At 39.6% G+C, this 21,917-nt stretch overlaps 1 protein-coding gene across 1 annotated transcript; it reads left to right on the top strand.

Annotated features, from left to right (window-relative positions):
- Nucleotides 1-315: 315 nt before the first annotated feature.
- LOC148031707 (pentatricopeptide repeat-containing protein At4g18520, chloroplastic-like) lies at nt 316-4,597 on the top strand. Its single transcript, XM_087685276.1, has 3 exons — nt 316-624; nt 716-813; nt 918-4,597. Exons 1-3 carry the CDS (start codon nt 522-524, stop codon nt 3,615-3,617), a joined length of 2,901 nt encoding a protein of 966 aa, XP_087541402.1. The 5' UTR covers nt 316-521; the 3' UTR covers nt 3,618-4,597.
- The last annotated feature ends 17,320 nt before the right edge of the window (nt 4,598-21,917 follow it).

The following is a 21,917-nucleotide window of genomic DNA, read 5'->3' as shown; positions in this document are numbered from 1 at the left end:
TTCAAGAGTTTCTTAAAGTAATACTAGAATTTTCTAGAATCGAGTAAGAGGTGAGCGTGACACCACTCATAAAGGCCTTATTAGACTTGTTATTCTAGAATTGAGTAAGAGGTGAGTGTGACTCCAGTTGTAAAGGCCTTATTAGACTTGTTACTTGCAAGTGATACTAGACTATTCTAGAATCGACTAAGAGGTGAGCGTGACACCACTCATAAAGGCCTTATTAGACTTGTTACTTGCAAGTTGGTATTAAACAATGAAAGTGCGTATGCCACCCTTCTCTTACACTTAGGCAACGATTATCCTAAACTCTCACCTGTAATCCACAACTGAGTGCGGATTATGCTACGTCATGCTCAAAGGCGATTATAATTGGTTGGCAGGAAGGAGAACCTGCCATAGCCTCATCGTCAAACAGGACAGAGGAGAGAAAGGACGAACAGATAAAATGGCAAAGAATTAGAATAAGACTTGAGCAGGAGGAAGCCTTAGAGCTGGTCTCTCAAAGTCGCTTCCGGCAGATGATGGCGAGCCCGCACGCAGAAAATTCCGCCATTATGCCTCAAAATGAGAGCTTGCTTTGCAGCAGACCTCCTTTTCGCCTCTTTCGGTCCTCGGATTTAGGTAATCAAACCTATTCTTTCCCCGTTTTGTCTATTTCCTCTCTGGTGGATTACAATTCTGCAAAATGCAATGGCGTCCTTTTCTGTGGCAGTTATCAGTACAGGCGCAAGCACTAGCACAAGTACAAGCAGGGGAAGACCGTATTGCCACTTACGGACACACATTCGGACCCTCGCTATGCGCACCAAAGTAAGTGTGCCACAAATCCCATGGACTTATACTTTGAGTGGAGACCTCTTTGGATAGAACTGGAATGACATTAATGAGTTAGCACTTGGCATGTGCCTCATCAGACAAAGGCCAGGGTTTTGGAGATAATGGATCATGGCAGCAAGGATGCCCTGTCCAAGGATGATCGTGGCCGCATCAAGCTCTCTTCATGGAGCAGGACAAATGTTCTGGAACCAATAATGGATGCTGACTCCATGGTGCAAGACTTTCGAGAGGACAGAGAAGACATCTGGCTGTGCTTTGCAACTGAAAATGAGAAGGTGGAAGCAGAACAAACAGATGCCAGTCATTGGGAGATGCTGAACGTAGAGGAGGCGCTTGTTTGTATGGAGCAGATGGATGACTTGCCTTCCTTGTCAGATTATGTCTGCATCCTGCAAAAGTGCAGAAAAAAGAGAGTTTTGAAGAATGCCAGGCGACTCCATGCGCACATCCTGATGAATGGAATGGAGGCACATAAACTGCTTGGCAATTACCTTGTCCCCATGTTAGTAGAATGTGGAAGTATGTCCGATGCACAACAGGTTTTTAATAGGCTGGTTTATCAAAATGAGCATTCGTGGACTTCGCTGATACAAGGATATATTGATAACGGGGAACCACAGTTGGCCCTCCATGTGTTTGAGAAAATGCAAGACAATGGTGTTCCACCAAGCAGACATACGTTTGTGGCTGTAGTAAAAGCCTGTGCTAGGTTGAAAAAGATAGCGAGAGGCTATGAACTGCATGTGGAGATCACCAAACAACATGTTGAAAGCGATCTGTTTATTGGTAACACATTGGTTGACCTGTATGTTAAGTGTGGCTTGCTTGCGGAAGCTAAGAAGGTGTTTGACCAAATGCAAGTTCGAGATGTTGTTTCATGGACAGCAATGTTAGCAGGGTATGCTGAACATGGGCTTGGTCAAGAGGCACTCAGTTGCTTGAAACAGATGAAAGAAGAGGGCATAACTCTCAATGCAGTCACATACATCTGCAGCTTGAAGGCTTGTGGCAGCATTGGAGCAATAGCTCAAGGCCTAGAATTACACTGTGAGGTAGTTCGAGATGGACTCGAGGAAGACGGTTTTTTGGGCAACAGTTTGGTGGATATGTATGCCAAGTGTGGTTCACTTGCTGAATCCCAGGCAGTGTTTGATGAGTTGCCAACTCGGGATATAGTTTCATGGAATGCACTGGTCACAGGGTATGCTGAACATGGGCATGCAAAGGAAGCACTATTTTACTTGGGAAAAATGAAACAAGAGGGTGTACCTCCAAATGCGGTAACCTTTCTTTGTGGCTTGAAGGCCTCTGGCAGTTTAAGAGACTTAGTAAGGGGTAGACAAATACATGAGGAGGCTGACAGAGAGGGCTATGGAGGAGATCCCTTGATTGTGAATGCTTTAGTGGACGTGTATGCTAGATGTGGCTCGCTTGCAGAAGCACACCAAGTATTTGACAAGCTATTGGTTCGAGATGTTTTAACATGGACAGCACTAATTGCAGGGTATGCTGAAGAGGGGCTTGCAGATGAAGCACTGAACTGCCTCAAACAGATGCAACTGGAGGGTGTAACACCAGACACTGTAGCATTTATGTGGAGCTTGAAAGCTTGTGGCATATCAGGAGCTCTCAGCAGGGGCCGGGAAGTTCATAAACTCATTGAAGAGGAAGGACATGCAAACAATGTAATGGTCAGAAATAGTTTGGTAGATATGTATGCCAAATGTGGCTCATTCAAAGAAGCCTGGGAAGTGTTTGACAGCATGCCAGTGAGAACTGTGGTCACATGGACTGCACTAATTTCAGCATATGCTGAACATGGGCTTGGTGAAGAAGCGTTGAAATGTTTGGACCAGATGCAAAGGGAGGGTGTATCTCCAAATGCTGTCACACATGTCTGCAGCTTGAAAGCTTGTGGCATCATTAAAGCAATTTACAAGGGCCGCAATGTACATAGTGAGATTGTTGAAGACGGACTGGAAGGTAGTGATTTCCTTGGCAATAGTTTGGTAGATATGTATGCAAAATGTTGCTCATTTCCAGATGCTCATGATGTTTTCAATGAGCTGTTGGTACGAGATGTAGTTTCATGGACTGCTTTGATATCAGGGTATGCTGAACCTGGATATGGTGAGGAAGCTTTCAAACATTTTGAACTCATGCAACTTGAGGGCATTTCTGCAGAGGACATCACGTGGAACTCTGTAATAATGGGCTATGCTGAGCAAGGGGAAGCTGAAAAAGCTTTTGAACTTTATGATCAGATGAAAGAACAAGGTCTCTTACCAAACAGAGTGTCCTTCTTGAGCATTTTGAAAGCATGTTCCAAGGCAGCAAAACTCGAAATTGGGAAAAGAGTTCATTCACAAGTTCTTAAAGATGTGGGTAATGAAAGGACCCTGGCCAACTCTCTTGTTGACATGTATGGCAAATGTGGGAAAATGGTCGAGGCACGAGAATTATTTGATTCCATTCTCTCAAGGGATTGTGTCTCATACTCTGCCCTAATGGCAGGATATGTACACAAGAAGAAATACAAAGTCGTTCTTGATTTGTTTGAAAAGATGAAAAGTGAAGGCATACAGCCAGATGGAATAGTGTTTCTTATCGTCCTTACTGCATGTCGATGTAAGGGATTTGCTCGTAGGGGCCGGCAGTATTTCGATTTTATGACCAAGGATTGTGGGATTACTCCAACCATCGAGCATCAGAACTGCATGTTCGATCTCCTTGGTCAGTCAGGCTATATTGATGAGGCTGTAGCGATGATATTATGATATTGATTTTGCTCGTTTCTTTGTGCCTGGAGAAGTAGAGATGACGGGGCTAGGTTACAGAACTTCTATCAAAGTATAGCGAAGACAGTGTTAGCAGGGGCTGATGACACACACGCAAAGTGTCGTAACCAACACCAGTTGGATTGCTGCCAAGACGTGCACATCAATCATTTACTTGCAGCCTAGCAGCCTGGATCCACTAAGGCATGAGGTGGAGCCCCGTTTGAGCCCCCAAAACAGCCTATACACACCACTTGTACAAAGTGCGATTTCTCTTGTTCCATTATTTAATTTAAGGTTCAGGTAACCCGTGGTTTTTCTGATTCAGCGGATTTAGTGATTTGCTCCTATACAACGTGCATGTAGAGTCTAGGCTAAGGCAGATGATTCAGCGGATTTAGTGATTTGCTCCTATACAACGTGCATGTAGAGTCTAGGCTAAGGCAGATGATTCCCTCAAAGTTCTATGATCTGCGCGACAGAAAAAAAAATTGATAGAATTAAACTTTCGCCGCATTAATCCCATCTCTAAGGTGCGTGGACTTGACAAATACAACAAATTCAGTGCAGAGGAGGCTTTGAGAATGACCGAGTATCTGCAAAAGTGAAATCGCAGGGTCACAAACCTCAACGATAAACAAATTAGTCTGGAGGTTCCAGATGACGGCAAATGCAGACCATCTCACACGATAAATAAAAAATTAGTCTGGAGCCTCCATCTCACGGCAAAATCAGACCATCTAACTACTGAATGACCTACTGAAGGCCCTTCAACCATTTGGAGCTTGAACTTTAAGGCAGACTGTTCGATGAGTCCTTAGACTGCGTTGTCGACTCCAGCTTCGATATCGACAGTTAAAAAAGAAACGCGAATATTAAAAATGTGTTATGCATCAAAAGGATGTGTAAGGTATGCTGAAACCCTTCTAATGAGCACCTTGCATGCTGCCTTATTCCGTCTGATGGCTATTTTAAAGGCTGGGATTTGGCAAAAGCTAATAGGAAAAGAGCACAAGACCTATATACAATGTCATGAAGCTCTCTTCTCTTCTAATCGTAACTTTATTTTTGAAATTCAAAAGATGTGCAATAACAAGAGCTCTTGTTATGTTTTAGAGCTTTACAGTCTCCTCTGCACCTTTATCACCCAATAATATTGTGTGCATGCCTATGGCCACATTAAGGCCCGCTTGATAGGACCACCTCTTGGTTTTAGTCCACGTAACCTTGGCCACCTTACAATGCCAAAAAAGGTGTGGGGTAGTTTCCTTTTGCCTTTGATAGAGGGGACAAATAACTGAAATCCTCTTGAATTTGGCTATCTTATCCTTGTAGGAAGCTTTTTTGTAGTGATCTTCTAAAGCAAAAGATCCAATTGCATAGGTGGAGTACATCGGAAAGTCTAAACTTTCATGTGCACCAAAAAGTAAGTAGGAATGCACTTTTTCACTCCTCTTTTAGCTTGAGAGAGTAGCCCTAAGAGTATTGTTGAAAATATTGTCTTTTGTTCATCTTCCAAGCTGGTTACCTTTGTAGTTCAGTAGGCTTGTCAAAATGTTCTCCGATCCCACTAATTTCTCAAAAGGGTGGTTTTTGATAGCCTTAGCTCTTGTGTGACCATGAAAGAATTGCTCTTTGAATGCACCTGGAGGTTGGGAAGAAACATATTACTTGTGGCAAAGCCACATCTTGCTTGTAATCGATGTCTCTTATTACAATTCTCTATTGCTGAAGGAGAGACTATGCACTAGTGGCTCTAGTGATCCTTATCTTATAGTCGATTGCTATTACCTTGTCATCGCATGTGAGGACTCCATGACCCCCTCACTATTCTAGCTCCATTGATGCATTCTTTGACTATTATTGGAATAAGCATTAGATCAGCCCATACCTACTCAAAAGAAGAAGCATTCAGCATTGAATGAATTGCTAGAGGAATACAAAGACATATTTCAGTCCCCATCTTCATTGCCACTCAAGAGCGAGATTGAACTCTATTGACTTGGTCCCTAATACCAAGCCCATTAGTAAAGCTCCTTATAGATTGTCGAATTCTAAGCTTGAAGAGGTGGAATGATAGGTTAAAGAGTTGCTACAAATGGGTTTGATATAGCCTAGTCAAAGGGCCTAAAAATATCTACATTTTTAAAGGTTTAATAAGAAGTTTAACAGATATGAAAGGGAGGAGGTTTAGTCTGACAATCAAGAAAGGATGATAGAAATGCATTAGATTATCATAGTGGCCTATTAGCATATCCCACTATCAATAAAATGATGCATTTCTACATATTTTATCATTGTTTAGCCATAGAAATGCTTAGTATGGAAACACCATGCTACATTCATGCAAGGACTCCATATCACCATTAAGACGTCAATTCTCCTCTTACGCATCTTATCCAACTTTGCTAGCAAGCCAAAGGGATAACCTGACTATTTACATGCAAATTTACATGCAAACTAGTAATGATTTGGTTCATCTCAAATCCTCCTCTCCATGTCACGTAGTTGGATGGTTCCCCCATATAGCCCTTACCTTATTAAACTAAAAAATCTTCTAAATTCCCACACCCTCATTCACATAAGGATTCATCTACATAATACATAAGCCCATAATAGTCAATACATCTCATTGTAAAGGATGTAACCTCCTTTCTCCCCTCCCAATAGATACAACTTCATAACATATATAGATGGCATTGCATTCACCATACTGATATCATGTTTTTTCAAGTTTTCTTTGATTATTCTCTTCAAGAATGTTCCTATGCACCCAAGGCCTCATTACATCACCAAAAAATAGATTGAAGCTTTCATCATCTCTTGAGATCTTGGTCTTGATGGTATGACATTTGAGCATAAAAACCAACACCAGAATTGACACCACATGCTAATTAGTGCTACAAGCACTCTAAATTTTTATATTCTAACTTGAAAAAACTTGAGACTTTACAATATGTGCAAGAATCCTTTCTCTACTTTGCAAAAAGGATGTTACAACATTTTACAATAGTAGTATGAAATAAAGTTGTATGCAAAAATCTCCAAGATCCACATGTCCAAAGTATATCCTATACATTTGGACTTTATAATATAAGAAGATCTATGTACATGTATTATATAAAAGAAACAAACATAAGTATGTTAGTCTCCCATTGCTTTTATCACTATTTTATCTCCATGCATAATGTTGCCTAAGAATCACAAAAGATCAAAATGCCACAAAATTGTTTTGAAAGCAAGACAAAAGCAAATATCGTGCTAAGCACTCATCAACAATACATACAAAGTATGTAGCATAACTAAAATGAAAAGAAGACTAGATATTACATATACTTTATACAATATAGTTTGTCCATGATGTAATCCCAATACATCGCCTTAATTCTTTAGCAACAAAAACAAAATTTAGTCAACCTTGCACATTGCCATAAGACTAGTTCAAAGAGCTCTCAAAAAAACCCTTTAGTAGCAATACTTCAATTGCAAAGAGTATGTCTTGGCCTTGTGAAGTGCTAGCTTTAAGATCCATTTCCTACAAGAAAAAATACACTATAAAAAGTGTACCAAGCTTATTTAGAAATAAAATACAAAGCTTGTTCTAAATTGAAATCACTTACTATGAGCACGCATGTGATAACTCAACACACTTGAGAAAGTCATTAAACAATAATCATTCTAATCTAGTTGATATCTTTCATTTGATAGACTGTATGCTAGATTTGGCAATGCGATCACCGACTCTATGAAAATCATGTTCAAGCTTTTTAAGTCATATGTGAACATATGTGATCCTTTCACCCTTTGGTACCAACCAAGTTGAACTTCTATGCTTTGAGGTTGATTTGTCAAATCAAGGCCTCGTTTACAATCCACATATTTGCCCCCTACTTTCTTCCTCATCTTTTGGAATCTGCCAAGGTACCACATGCTACGAGACCCATCCATTTTATTCAAGTTTGTGGCTTTTCCATCTCTCTTTGGATGCTCAACACTTCCTTGATCTTGTCTATCATACACAAAATATATTACACAATCATAGCCTATCCCAAAGAAATTCACATTGCTTGATGATTGTGCTTTTGGTTTAGGGTCAAAGTAGATACCTTGTCTCACTCTTGTCAATCGATCCTTTGACAACATCAAACTCCCATTCAATTGACATATACCAATGTGGTCTTAAAGATATACTTTTCATCAACTTCTATAGTTGGGTTGATCTTCTATCTTTTTGTAACAATACTGGAATTGTGAACCTCATCCAAGAGCCCATCAATTTCACGTCAAATCTCACTAAGAGCAATGATGTCATCATCCCCATTGGGATCCTCTAATTGTTCTTCATCACCGATTGGTTGTCCAAAGTCATCATATTCATCAGCCTTCCCCATTTAATCATTTGCCTTTGACCACATAGAATATGTATCCTCCCAAGGCTTTGACCACCACTTCAAGTTATGTAATTTGCTAGGTTTCAATCCCATCGACTAACACAATATTTGTGCTTGTTGCAAGCCCTCTTTCAATGCATCTACTATTATGTTGTCTGAAGATACACATTCATGGTTACCTAGACCTACCTTTGAAATTTCGTCTTGTTTATTCAAACACTTCCATATATGCTCTTGCTTCTTGTGAGTCCTTGAGAAGATTAGCCCATTTGAACTACATTCATGCATGGAGATCTTATTCAAAACTACCAACACTATATAGAAGGTCTCCAAAGTCAAAGGTTATTTCTTGTCCCACCATACCTCCAATTTTGCTAAAATAAATTTCAGCCGCATCTAATCCAATGAGATGTAATGGACACTTGAGAGTAGAAAAAAGTTCACGAAACATATTTATGAGAAGCACAACAAAATGGCATGAAATTTGAATATATGTGTAGGTCTCCTTACTTATGAAGTTTGTCTTCAAGTTATATGTGGCATGTTGATGTAGCTATAGTCTCCAAAGCGTAAAGAAGAAACTAACCTTGGCTACGATCACCACACGCTCCTTCAAGTTTAGACACGATGACAAGAAAATATCAATGTAGTTATCCACAATATACAAATACACCATAGTTCCTTGCATGCTTCTCTCTTTCTTTTGTCTTACCTCATACAATATTGCACCTTTTGTCTGCTTGCAATCCTCTAGGTAGTTATCCAGTTTTGGTGATCATCTCTTTGTATATCTCCATCTCATAGCGTGTGTTGATGGATGGAAAATGAGTTGTATACCATTGCAACATGATTGATTGTAATCCAAACATTACCAATTGTAAGTTGTCAAGTAGGGCTATCGATTGGACCAAAAAAGTTTTTTTCCACAATGTATAAAGTCTTGATCCTGTAAAGTATGTGCAATGCAGGCAAGAAGAAAGCCTTGTGTCTTTGTGTGCCAAGCAAATGAGACATTGACACAAAGTAAAAATGTGCAATGGTTTAGGTTAGGTGTAGCACTACACTAATTATGGTGCCCCTTTAGTGCCAAGCCACAAGGACATGGGACCTGGACACCATTGGAGTGCCAAGAGGAACATCAAGAAAACGAGGAGTCTATTGCAAGAAAATCTATATTGTATTATCAACAAGCATGTTCTTTATATTTGATGTGACCACAACAAAGAAAAAAACACCAATCTTCTCAAATCTTCACGCAATTTCATATAACAATTCTCTCATGGATTTTTCACAATAAAACTTCAACACATTCTTCATATTCTTCATTAAAAGAACAAGAGAACACAAAGGAATACTCTAATTTGAATGAAAATAATCACATAGCATTTATCTTGAAAAGTTTTATAATCTTCATAGTCTTTCTCTCGATTTCTCACTCATAGATATATTGTTTTACATAGATTTGGCTATCTTTCACACACACTCCCTCTCTCACACATGGTCTCTCTCCATAGTACATTGTAGTAATGAAGAACAATCATCCATAACCCCTCTTTGGTTTTGGATACCCCTCCCAAGAGGCATGTCTACTATGAAAGGTCACTAGAGTCACTACAATGTTCTTTCACAGCTCAACAATGTCACTGTCACTTAAGTCTTCACTTGAGTCTTTAGTAGCTACTTCTTCCACTTCTTTGAGCTATTTTGAACTTGTATCCATCTCTTTCCAAGGTTAGAAAACTTCCCCAAGCTACACCTTCATCCCACATAACACTTATAGAGGCATACACAAAATAGAGGCATAACAAAAATAGAGGCTCTATAGACAATTGATAGAGGGTCTATAGTACCATACAGAAGGTCATCGGAAAGCCTTTAGCTCAACTAAGACAATTCAAAACTATCAAGTGTCATTCAATAAGCTTCCAAAAACTTTCAAACTCCATCAATCATCATTCCATCCTCTCATATAGAAAGAAAAAAAAACAAAATAGAAGCTCACTGACTCAATTAGAACCAATCAGATACTAAGAAGTCATCAACAGAAAATATCAGAACATCACATCTCCACTGCAAACTATCATGAGCTTCTCAAAATTAATCAATCTTATCCAAAACACTCTCAAACACTTCTAAAACAATTATCCATCATGCAAAATCAATCAAAAATCAATTATTCACTCTTAAAAAACAACAAAAATCAACCAAAAAATCAAGTCATTTCAACCCTCAACATATCCCCACACTTAATTAGGGAGCATCCTTGCAATCTAGAAAGAGAGAATAAAAGTTCAAAATATAGTTTAGCTTGATCTTCTACAGCATCTTCAAGAAACACCATCCAAGTACAACACCAACTTATAACTTGTACCTAAGAAAGAATTACAACGAAAGGAAAACACCTTTATCCATTAACACAACCTTGAAATAGAAAAGTATGACAAAATTTTAAATGATATAAGAGGTTTGTTTTCATGATAAGAATCCATCCCCTGGATAGAATCACGAACCACCATCAATCAACTTCTCAATATTAGCTTCATCTTCATCTTCAACTCCATGCAAGAAGGATAAAACACCACATATACACCATAGAACACATACAAAACTCACATAGACACAAGATAATGTAGTCTAAATGGCACATGCTCCCGAAAAATGAGAAGCAAAGAGAAATATTTTCATTAAAAGGATCAATACATCGAAGAGAGCATCCACATGCTATGTAGGATGAATATATTTTTTCTTGAACTTCATACTTAGCTTGAGATGTTCCAGACTCTTATTCTCATCCACATGCTACGTAGGATGAAAATATTTTTTCTTGAACTTCATACTCAGCTTGAAATGTTCCAGACCCTTGTTCTCATCCACAAAATGTAGAGGCACATTTTGAAGAAACTGTAAATAAAACAAATTTTCCAATAGGATAATAAACCTGGTAGGAAAAGCTTGTGCAAAATAATACATGACATCCATTTGAGCAACACTCACATTCTCATTAGGATTAATCATCAAGTTCGGAATACTTTTCCGAGACTGCTGATGCATAAAAGTAAGATACCAAAAGAAATGAGACGCCAAGCGTATCGAAGTATCCTCAAAACAAGCACATGCTCTAGAAAATTAGAGATAAAAAGTAGAACATTGAGCAGAAGTGTCCCAGGAACTAGGAATGATATGTTAATTAAACTATCAAAGAATCATTCAATATCCATTACCATCAACGGAGGATATCACTGCTATACCCAGGAGTATCCATCACTGATTGTGAGGAAGATTAATATAATGAGATGGAGATGGTAAGAAAATAACAGGGGATCGATAAAGAGGTGGATAAGATAAATCATAAAATGAAGATATTTGAAGGGATAATGAGGATGGGAAAGAAAGTAAATTTTTTTGAAGGGATTTAACCGGAAAAACAAAAAGAAATAGGTGGAACAACACGAGTAAGTTCAATAGGAGTAGGTGAGGATATAGGATGAGCAATAATTGGACATGTAGTAAAAAGTAGAATTTGAGGGAAAATTGTAGGGGGGTAAAAGATAAGAGAGAGATACTATCTAGATTAGATTCGAGGATGGCAATATACAAGGGTAATTGATAATACATTAAGGAATAAGATAGGATATCATGAGGGTCATATGGATAGATGGAACATTGAAAATCAAAAGTTGAAAATGAATCCTCAGTGAATAAGGGATTGTTAGCAATATGGTTCAACACTTGGGATCTTGATGGTTGAATATCTGACTTATGAAAGACACTTTGTCGCGACGGTGAGGATCTAGAGCATCATGTTCCAAAGGAGGATGGCAAGCATAGCTACAATCATTTGTGTATGGATATCACTCAAAGCAGTATTTTCATAATCTAAATCCTCTTTTTGAAAATGAAAAATGTCAAAAATAGGGTACTCGATCACTGACTACATTTTGATGCATGTGAACATAGCATGCTAGAAGAGGACGATCACATAGCGGAGGAGGACAATGTACGTGATAGAGGGTATAAATAAAGAGGTGGGGATAGGGGGATTTTTTTTTGTGGGTTTAAATAGCCTTTAAAAAAGGGGGGGCTAAGGGGGTATGGGATTGCTAAAGTGGGATGGGGAAAAAATTAATGGGTGGGGGGGTTTAATAGATTAAGGGGAGGCATGGGCGGGTAGTAGGGGAACCTATGGGGGTGGGTGCATGCGGCCTAGGTTGGGGGGGTGGGGAGGGGTCGGGTAAAAGGTTAAGGGTGGGGGGTTAATAGATTAAGGGGAGGCAGGGGTGGGCAGTAGGGGAACTTATGGGGGTGGGTGTGGGTAGCCTGGGTTTAAATAGCATTGAAAAAAGGGGGGGCGGGGAGCTAAGGGGGTCTGGGATTGCTAATAAGGGATGGGGGAAAAATTAATGGGTGGAGGGGGGGGGGGGGGGTGGGTGCGGGTGGGCTAGGTTGGGGTAGGAAAGCTATTGGGGAGCAAGGGGGAGATAGGGAGGGGACGGTAGGAAGCGCTAGTGGTAGGGCTTCGAAGGTGTGGCATGGACACTCGATGGTGGCTAGTGGGTTCTTTGCAGTCCTGGTGGCGGCGTTTCCTGTTGGTGTGGCGGGGCTGTGCCGCCACCGTCACTAGGTCCTCTAGCACGGCGGTAGATGCCAGGTCCTCTAGCGTGGCGATAGACGGTAGTGTTGCGACCATGGTGACATTTATGTAGGTCATCAATGACAAACGGCATGACAGGTGGTCGATTGGTCATGATGAGGGAGAGGAAAGGAGGATGGAGGGAGGAGAGGGAGAAAGGAGGAGGGAGGCAAGAGGAGAATGGGAGGAGGAAGAGGAGTAGGGTGGGAGGAGGTGGGGGAGGAGATGGAGGACATGGAGGAGAAGAAGGGAGGATGGTGAGAGATGGAGGGGAGAGAAGAAGATGCGAGAGGAGAAGGAGAAGATGTAGGAGAGAGAGAGAGAGAGGGTGTTGGTTGGGGAGGAAGGGATTTTTTATTTATTATGTTTTTTCAAAATTGGTTGATTGTTCTTTTTGTTTTTTTTAAAAAAATTAGGATCCCCCCCCACATCTTGTGCACGGATGTGGACGAGGGGTAAAAAAATTTGCAATGACAAGAACAATTGGATATGACTAAGAATCCAAACACCTGAATGTGACACCTTGAAGGCCAAACATGTGGATCAAGGTAAAAAATGGATCGTTTGATGGGACACGCAGGGGTCAAAAATTCAAAATTAAAGAGAAAAATTAATACGAAAAGATATGAGCATCAAATGAAGATGCTATAAAAAGCAGAACTAGGCAAGGTGACGGGGGGGATGACATGGACAAGCTTTCGACACATTTTTCAATAAAAAGGTGGGTTCACGTGGAAAAATTTGAAAAACCAAGCTAAAAAACTCACGTGAAAATTAATTTCGTAAAATTCATTAGTTGGAACGAAATGTGGAAATAATTTTTTTTTCCCGGAATGAGGAGGTGCATAGGCCTATAATGTGAGAACCCAGTTTCAATGAAAAAAGGACCCATTCATATGGAAAAAACAATAAAAGAGACACCCGAAAACAAGATTGAAAATAAATAACAAAAAATGGGAAAGTTAGAATGGAATATTGCAAGAAGGAAAAATGTGTAGAGGAACAAATGAGAGAGGGCTATCCAATTGGAATGGGGTTTTGATGGCAAATAGAGGGGTTCACATGAAAAAAAAGGTAAAAACACACTCAAAAATCCGAACAATGATTAATTCCCAACAATCCATAAGTCAGAATACGGGGCAACAAAAAGGAAAAATATTAGAGGGATAGTGTTCAATAGGGCTGGCGAGTTAGAATGTGATTCTGGTGCAAGAAATGCATGTTTACATAGAAAGAATAGGAAAATTGAGCATGAAAACACATATACAAATTAGTAATGCAAAATCGGTGGGCTGGAACATGATCAAGTAAAAATAAAAAGTGTGCAAGGGAGCAAAGCCGAACAAGGCTATTGAATCAGAGTTGAATTCCGAAGAGATAGGGCAGGTTCACATGGAAAAATAATAAAAATCTTAGACGAGAATACTTGAAAATACACAATAATTAATAATGGACAAATCATGCATCCAAATGAAAAGCAATAAAAAGAAAAAATATAAAGAGGAAGGTGTAGGTCGGCACTGTCACATTGGATTGTTGTTCTGAAGTAAGAAAGACACGTTTGCAAGGAAACATATCTAATTGGTAGAAAATTTTGCAAAAATTAATAGCTCATGATCCGTGGATCAGAACAGGGGGATATAAAAAAGTAAAGTGGCAAGTTCAAAGGAACAAATAGGGTTGTAAAATTATATTTTACTTGCAATGAACGTAGGATGCATTTGCATGGAAAAAGCGACAAAATAAAGAATAAAGACAAACAAATAAGGAACAACCCCAAGGCGGGGTGAAAATAGGAGGAATGGGTGGGGAAGGGACCCCATTAAGGCAAAATTAGGACATGGTATACTTAAATGATTGATAGGGGTGTTTCCATAAGGATATGAAAAATAGACATGCAAGGACGTATCCCCATACTTAAGACCTTAGTAGATTAGGTTGACTAAACAACATGGGCCTAACACTTGAGCACAAACTGGACTCTAATGTCCCCATACTTAAAACATAACCATCTCTTGTAAACAAAAGGGGTAGGGTTAGAAAAACTTGGCCCAATTTACAGATGGTTGAGGTGAATCATCGCTGACACGTGAAAGATCGTAGTCGTCGGCAGGAGGTATCATGACTTGCCATACACACTCATCCAGCATGGCAAGGACCATACAACAACACCCAGGGAGGTAGCATTATTGATGAAGAGTTGGTTAAGTTATCGATAGCGAAGTATATAGCACTCAAGCTTGACAGTCACTCATGATGGAATGATAGATCAATTACTCACCCCATGACTCACATCACTTTGAGGGATAATAATTGAAACATGTATCTCACACCCATTTTAGAAATTGATAAGAGGAATGGTTGAGAGAGATTATGTCAGTGTGCAAAGTTTGATGGTGCATCAGTGCGTCCCAATCCATCTGGCATAGGTGCAAGAAGGAAGGCTAGAGAGCCTTATCGTGCAGTGCACAAAACAGAGTAAAGCGTGTAGTGATGATGGTGGAGGTCCATCCTGTATATGTGCATAGGGAAATGAGAACGTACCTAACTACAATTGATGTAACGTTCCTCGATCCTCACCTCTCGGTTGATGAAAAGGAAATCAGTCACACTCAGCCCCCCCTCTATCTCACGCTCTGTGGATAAATACAAGAGGGCAACCTATTTCTCATACCCATGGATTGAATCCTTACTGCTACTTGTGCGAAGGTTATATGCCTTCTTGTGCGTAATTGATGGTGCAATAGTACATCCTTCCCTGTGCCAGCACACCGTGCGAGAAGGAAGGCCAAGGAGCCTTATAGTACCGTGCATAAGAACAATTTGTGCTTTGTGCATTGAGAGGCCCATCCCGTGCATGCAACACTCTATTGACACATCTCACTACTCAATTGAATATAGAGAGCAAGGAGGACTAATCACCCACTCCACTCTCTGTCTCATGCTCTATTGATAAATATAGAGGGCAATCCATATTCACATCCCCATCTGGTTAGAATGAAAGCTCACATCACTCAAAGGATTGTCGATGAAGATCGACTTTGTCTTATTAATGATGTCAACTTGTATTGGTTGATGAAGAGGCGTACCCAGAGAGGTAGCCAACAAGTCTAGTACTTGGATTGCATATTGAAAATGTCGTCTGCTGTAGGAGTTAGAAGGATTATTGGGGTTATAGGATACAATGCACTATGAGAGGTGGCTTTGAAACTACTTTTAGAAAAGCTTTGCTAGTGATTCAACTATCTTGGATTGTAGGGTGTTGCCAGATTTTCCACAGTTAATCTCCTAGGGTGTTTGCCACCTTTTCTTGGAACGAGGGCTGTTATGACATGAAATTGCTTCATTTTCTCCCATAACAGTTTTGATTTTGTTTTTTTTTTCTTTTTTCTTTTTTATTTTTTCATACTCTCAAGGGTGTTTTCACATTTTCTCGAAGAATAGATCGGCATGACAGGGACCAAAGTCCTTTTCTCCTATGATCGATGTGTATATATATATATATATGTATATATGTATATATATATATATATATATATATGTATATATATATATGTATATATATATATATGTATATACATATATATATATACATATATATATATATATATATATATATATATATATGTATATACATATATATATATACATATATATATATATATATATATGTATATACATATATATATATATATATATATATATATATATGTATATATATACACCTCATCAAGATAAGTAGGAGGGCTATTAGGAGAAATAGGCAAAGCCTTACCGATCGACATGCAAGGGGTAAATGGACTATTGACGGTGATTGTCAGGATCCCTAGGGAGGGTAATACTTCTCGAGGCGATAGCCATTAATTAGGAAGGGTCATCAGAAGCATTGACTATTTGCACTTGGACAAAGCCATTAGGGTTGACAGCAAGTACCTTCTAGGGGCCCATCCAATGTTGTTAAAGCTTGCTTGGAAACTTACCAAAATGGGAATCATAAGCAAGGACTAAATCACCTTCCTTAAACTCCTTGTGCTTGATGAAGCTATCATAATCTTCGAGCTTGCATGGCTTTCATGCACTATAGGGCCATCCTGTGAGTCCCATCCAGACATTCCAAGTGCAAGAGGCAATGCTACAAGGACTCGTCATCTCCTAGGCATTCTTTGATAGCTACACGCAAAGAGGGCAATTCCAGTTCAATAGGGAAACCAATCTCTGTACCATACACCAATTGGAAAGGGGTCTATCCTATAGCAACCTTATAGAAGATTCTGTATGCTTGTCCATGTTGGGAGAGAGGGAGAGGGACAGAGTGGAGTGGAAGATGGGTCTCCACTCATTGTTATTCTTCTTCCATTATTCTTCCATCATACTAATTGAAAGAGACTTACACACATAGGTATGGCCAGCCAAGACTAACTGTGGTTAAGTCACTAACTACACCGACTTATTGAATGTCACACACGTGTACAGCTGTATCCAGCTAATGTCGGTCACACACATAAAGATAGAATGACTGAAGAGTAACGAGAGCTTGATATTCTAACACTCCCCCTCAAGCTCAAACCATATGATAAACTCCAAGTAGCTGTCTGAAATATATGAACTTTTCTTTACCAAGAGACTTGGTAAATATGTCTGCTACCTGGTCTTCTATCTTCACATGAATCAAGTCAATTTGCCCTGTAAGAACCATTTCTCTAATGAAATGGTAGTGAACCTCAATATGTTTGAACCTAGCATGGTAGACAAGATTGCTAGCCAACATAACACTATTGAGGTTATCACAATGCAATCTCACTGTGCTTTCTAGTTGCATTTCCAAGTCTTTCAACAGTTTCATCAAACCAACTACTTTGCAAGCCGCTAAGGCAGCTCCTGTGTACTCAGCTTTTATACGAGACAATGCAACAGTAGGTTGTTTCTTACTCTACCAACTAATCATACTGTTCCCCAATCCAAATGCATAACCACTGGTTGACCTCTTGTCATAAGCACAACCAGCCCAATCAGCATCAGTAAACCTTGTTAAGTCAAGAGATTTTTCATATGCATAAAACAACCCATAATCTATAGTACCCTTTACATATCTCATGATCCTCTTGACTACATCCAAATGTGGTTTGCGAGGCTTTTGCATGAACTGACTGATTAGCCCCACTGCATAATAACATAAGTCAGGACGAGTATATCAAGTTGTCCACCATCTGTCGATACATGGTCACATTCTCTATGTCATTCCCAACATCAATCTGCAGCTTGACATTCTGATCAAGAGGTGTCTCCACAGGCTGGCATTCAACCATACCATACTTCTGTAACATGTCATGAGCATACTGCTTCTGTAGCAGCCATATACCTTGAGGTGTAGAGACTACCTCAATCCCAAGAAAATACTTTAGTTCACCAAGGTCTTTGACTCTGAATTCAACCTGTAAACATGATTTAATTTCAACAATGCCCTCTTCATCATCTCCAGTGATAATAAAATCATCTACATAAACCATTAGAAACACATATCCATGATCTGTCTTCTTCATGAACAAACTATGATCTACATCACCCAATCTAAATCCATGATGTTGTAAATAAATACTGATTCGAGCATTCCATGCTCTAGGTGCCTTTTTCAGCTTACATACATATGTAGGAAAGTCTGGGCGAACATAGCCTTTAGGCTGCTCCATATATACTTCCTCAACCAAATCATCGTTCAAGAAAGCACTCTTGACGTCCATTTGCTATAATTTCCAGCCTTTGCATATTGCCAAAGCAATGACAGTTCTGACTGTTGCCGTTTTAGCCATTGGACTGAAAGTCTCCTCATAGTCAAGGCCATATTGCTGTGCATACCCTTTTGCAACCAGTCTGGCCTTATAGCGTTCTAACGAACCATTCGACTTGCACTTAACCTTGTACACCCATTTGCAGCTAATGGGGACTTTGCCTTCAGGCAACTCAACCAATTCCCATGTCTCATTTTCAGCCAGGGCTGCATACTCCTCATCCATGGTAGCACACCAGTTATCATCTCTAATTGCATCATTAAACTTTGTAGGTTCTTTGTAACTTGTCATACTAGCCATATATGCATAATGGTGGGCTGAATAACCAGTGTATGTAAACATGTCAACTGGTTTTCTGACTCTCTCAGATCTTCGTAACTGTGGCTCACTCTGAGCTTGTCTCTCATGAGGTGGTACATAATGAATCTGCCTTGCTCTAGGAGTCATAATAGATGTATGGAATGCCCAACTCACTATCCAAATTACTGTTGGACGACTCATAACCTGCTGTAAGTGGAACTGTGATATCCTCAAGCATTTTTTCTTTACCCTTATCAAATCTCCCCCTCACTGACATATTCGTGTCAGTGGACGTAGGAGTACAACTCCGCAAGCATCTTGACCAAGGACTTACTGTAGGTGACCCATCACCTGTAGGACCACTCATAGATGTACTCAGTATAGGTGTATTTTTAGCATTTTTAGTGCTGACTGATCCATCAGTAGTAGCCAGTGCAACAGGATTACCATACCATGATGCCACCTCATAGAAAACAACACTGCTAATAAATGTCTCATGTGTAGATGGTACATAACACTTGTAAGCTTTCTGGTCTTGTGCATAACCAAGGAACACACTCTTGACAGCTTTAGGATCCAATTTCTTTCTCTTTTCATTAGAAACATGCACATATGCAATGCTGCCAAATACCTTCAAGTGTGAAATGTCAGGTTTATGACCATACAACCTCTTATATGGAGTTACATCATGAATCCCTACTGTAGGAGTTCTATTCAGCACATAGACAATAGTCACTACTGCTTCAGCCCAATAACTGTTTGGCAAACTCTTCTCATTCAGCATAGCTCCGCCGATTCCATCAATACCCTATTTTTCATTTCTGCTACACCATTTTGCTGCAGTGTATAGTTGTAAGTTAACTGTCTTCGGATTCTATCTTTAGCAAGTTACATGTCAAAAGTAATTAGAGATATATTCTCCACCTCCATCTAATCTAAGACATGAAATTTTACAGCTCAACTCATTTTCAGCATGCTTCTTGAAGTCCTTGAATGCATCAAACACATCACACATCATCCTTATGTTTGAGTATGTAAAGCCAAGTATACCTGCTGAAATCATCAATGAAGGATACATAGTAACGAGCACCACCAAATGAAGCATTATGAGACATCTGAATGTACCAATTGCAAGGGTTGTGAGCTATTTCGTACATGTCTCATAAATGGAAACCGTGCTTGCTTTCCAAACTGACATGCAACGCATACATGTCCAAAGTCATGATACTTGAACTTAGGCAGTCCAAGCACAATCTCATTCTGCTACATAGATTTTAGCTTTTGTACATTCACATGGCCAATCCGCTTATGCCATATCTCAACATCTCGTATAGCACCATCATCATGTGCAAATATGGCTGCTTTCAATTCTGGAATTGATGCATCAAGAGCGAACATTCTGCCATCTCTTCGGCCTCTAGCAATCAATTTGCAGCCGTTACTATATTCTTCAATAAAGCATCCATCTCTATTAAATCTCACATGTAGATTCTATTCTGTCATCTATCCAACTGACAAAAGATTCTTGGTTATTGTAGGTACATGTAGTACATCATGCAGGCTATTTTTCTTGCCATCAGGCATCAACAACAGAACAATTCGTGTGTGCTGAATATCATGTTTGGTGTCATCCCTAGTACACACATAACCATGTGAACTTGCAACCATCTCATCAAACCAAGGAGCATCGCTAGAAGATGCATACTGCCCATGCTATTTGCCCTTTGCCTTCATATCTCCCTGCTTCTTTTAATAATCCTTTGCAATGTGTCTATATTTGCTGCATTAATGATAGTCCTTATCTTTGTTTGCTGATCATTTGGCTACCATGAACCAGATCCACCACCTCTACCATGGGGTGATCTCCTCCTGCCTCTAAAGTCGCCAGCCATGCCAGGCATTTTGCTGATGCTATTCCCATAAGCGTTTTGAGTGCCTCCTCGACCTCGAAAAGAGCCACGGCCTCTACCGTCTCTGCCACGCTGGCTAGAGTAAAGAATAGTGTCTATGCTTTGAGATATATTAGAACCTATATTCAGCCCACCAAGCTTAGCTTTCTCATCAGCAACAAAGCAATCAACTCATCCCAATCAGGGGATTTAGCTCTCATAGAAATAGACATATGAAATGTTTTATACTCTTTGCCAAGTCCATTCAATGTCGTTGCAATGATATCATCCTCAGACACTGAAGATCCAATGGTGGCGAGCTGATCTGCTATGTTCTTGATCTCTGCAGTGTAGGCTTCAATGCTTCTGCAATTCCTAGATATATTATTGAACTATTGCTTTAGCTGAATCTTTCTTGCATGTGTTACATTTCCATAATTCTTCATGAGTATGTCCCATGCATCCTTTAGAGAACTACATTAAGTAATTTGTATAACCATAGCATCTGATATACATAAGGAAAACCAATGTAACACCTTGCATGCTCTCTTAGTCCATAGCTTATGAGCCCTTTTCTGATAAATTGTCAGATTCCTTTCATGCATTTCAGGTTCAACCTCATCACATGTACATAAGTCCCAATAACCTCTCCCAACCAAAAAATTCTTCATACGGAACTTCCATAAAGCAAAATTTTTGTTGTCCAGCTTTTCTCCTACAATGTGAGTGATATTGTTAGTGCCTTGAGCATTTTTCATAATTGTAGCTTAGGTGTTCAGTGATATATACAACCTGTAAGTATCTGACTCCTTTTCCTACAGTTCAAGACCAGTTTCTTGCTATTCAAGACAATTTCCTGCAATTCAAGACAGTTTTTTTGACAACTTGCTTGATGTAACCAACAATGAAAAAACATAGTCAACTGAGCATAAACCAAGCTCAAATCAGTTCAAAACATTCTATGGTAGTGGCAAAACATCCTAGCAACAAACTATGTCCATGCAAGTATCAATGTTTGTATTGTAAGAAGTAGAAGTACCAAATATAGTCAGCCCACTGCTATAAGCACCAATATTTTCTCTATTAAAACAAGAGTATTCAGACCTCAAAAAAGCCCCAAAACATCACATTCAGTTGCCACTCTATGCAGGAGTTGATACATGTCCAACTGGTCATAATATATTGCATGTATGTCAAGTGAAGATGATAGATTTCCTTCCTATAGACAATAACCAGTCAATACCCTGGTATAACCAGCACAAATTAGGCCAAACTTTGGACTTTCAGCACTCATAACATCCCAA

This window comes from Lygodium microphyllum, chromosome 9 (assembly GCF_053477565.2).
Source record: "Lygodium microphyllum isolate KBCC chromosome 9, Lygodium_microphyllum_v1.1.10, whole genome shotgun sequence".
Taxonomy (NCBI): Eukaryota; Viridiplantae; Streptophyta; class Polypodiopsida; order Schizaeales; family Lygodiaceae; genus Lygodium; species Lygodium microphyllum.
This window is presented reverse-complemented; position numbering and strand designations above follow the sequence as displayed.

Excerpts from the sequence above, each read along its gene's own strand:
- LOC148031707 (XM_087685276.1), top strand. The coding sequence starts at position 522 with ATGATGGCGAGCCCGCACGCAGAAAATTCCGCCATTATGCCTCAAAAT. Across the intron at positions 625-715 it reads CTTTCGGTCCTCGGATTTAG|TTATCAGTACAGGCGCAAGC; the intron begins GTAATCAAACCT and ends TTTCTGTGGCAG. Across the intron at positions 814-917 it reads CCCTCGCTATGCGCACCAAA|ACAAAGGCCAGGGTTTTGGA; the intron begins GTAAGTGTGCCA and ends GTGCCTCATCAG.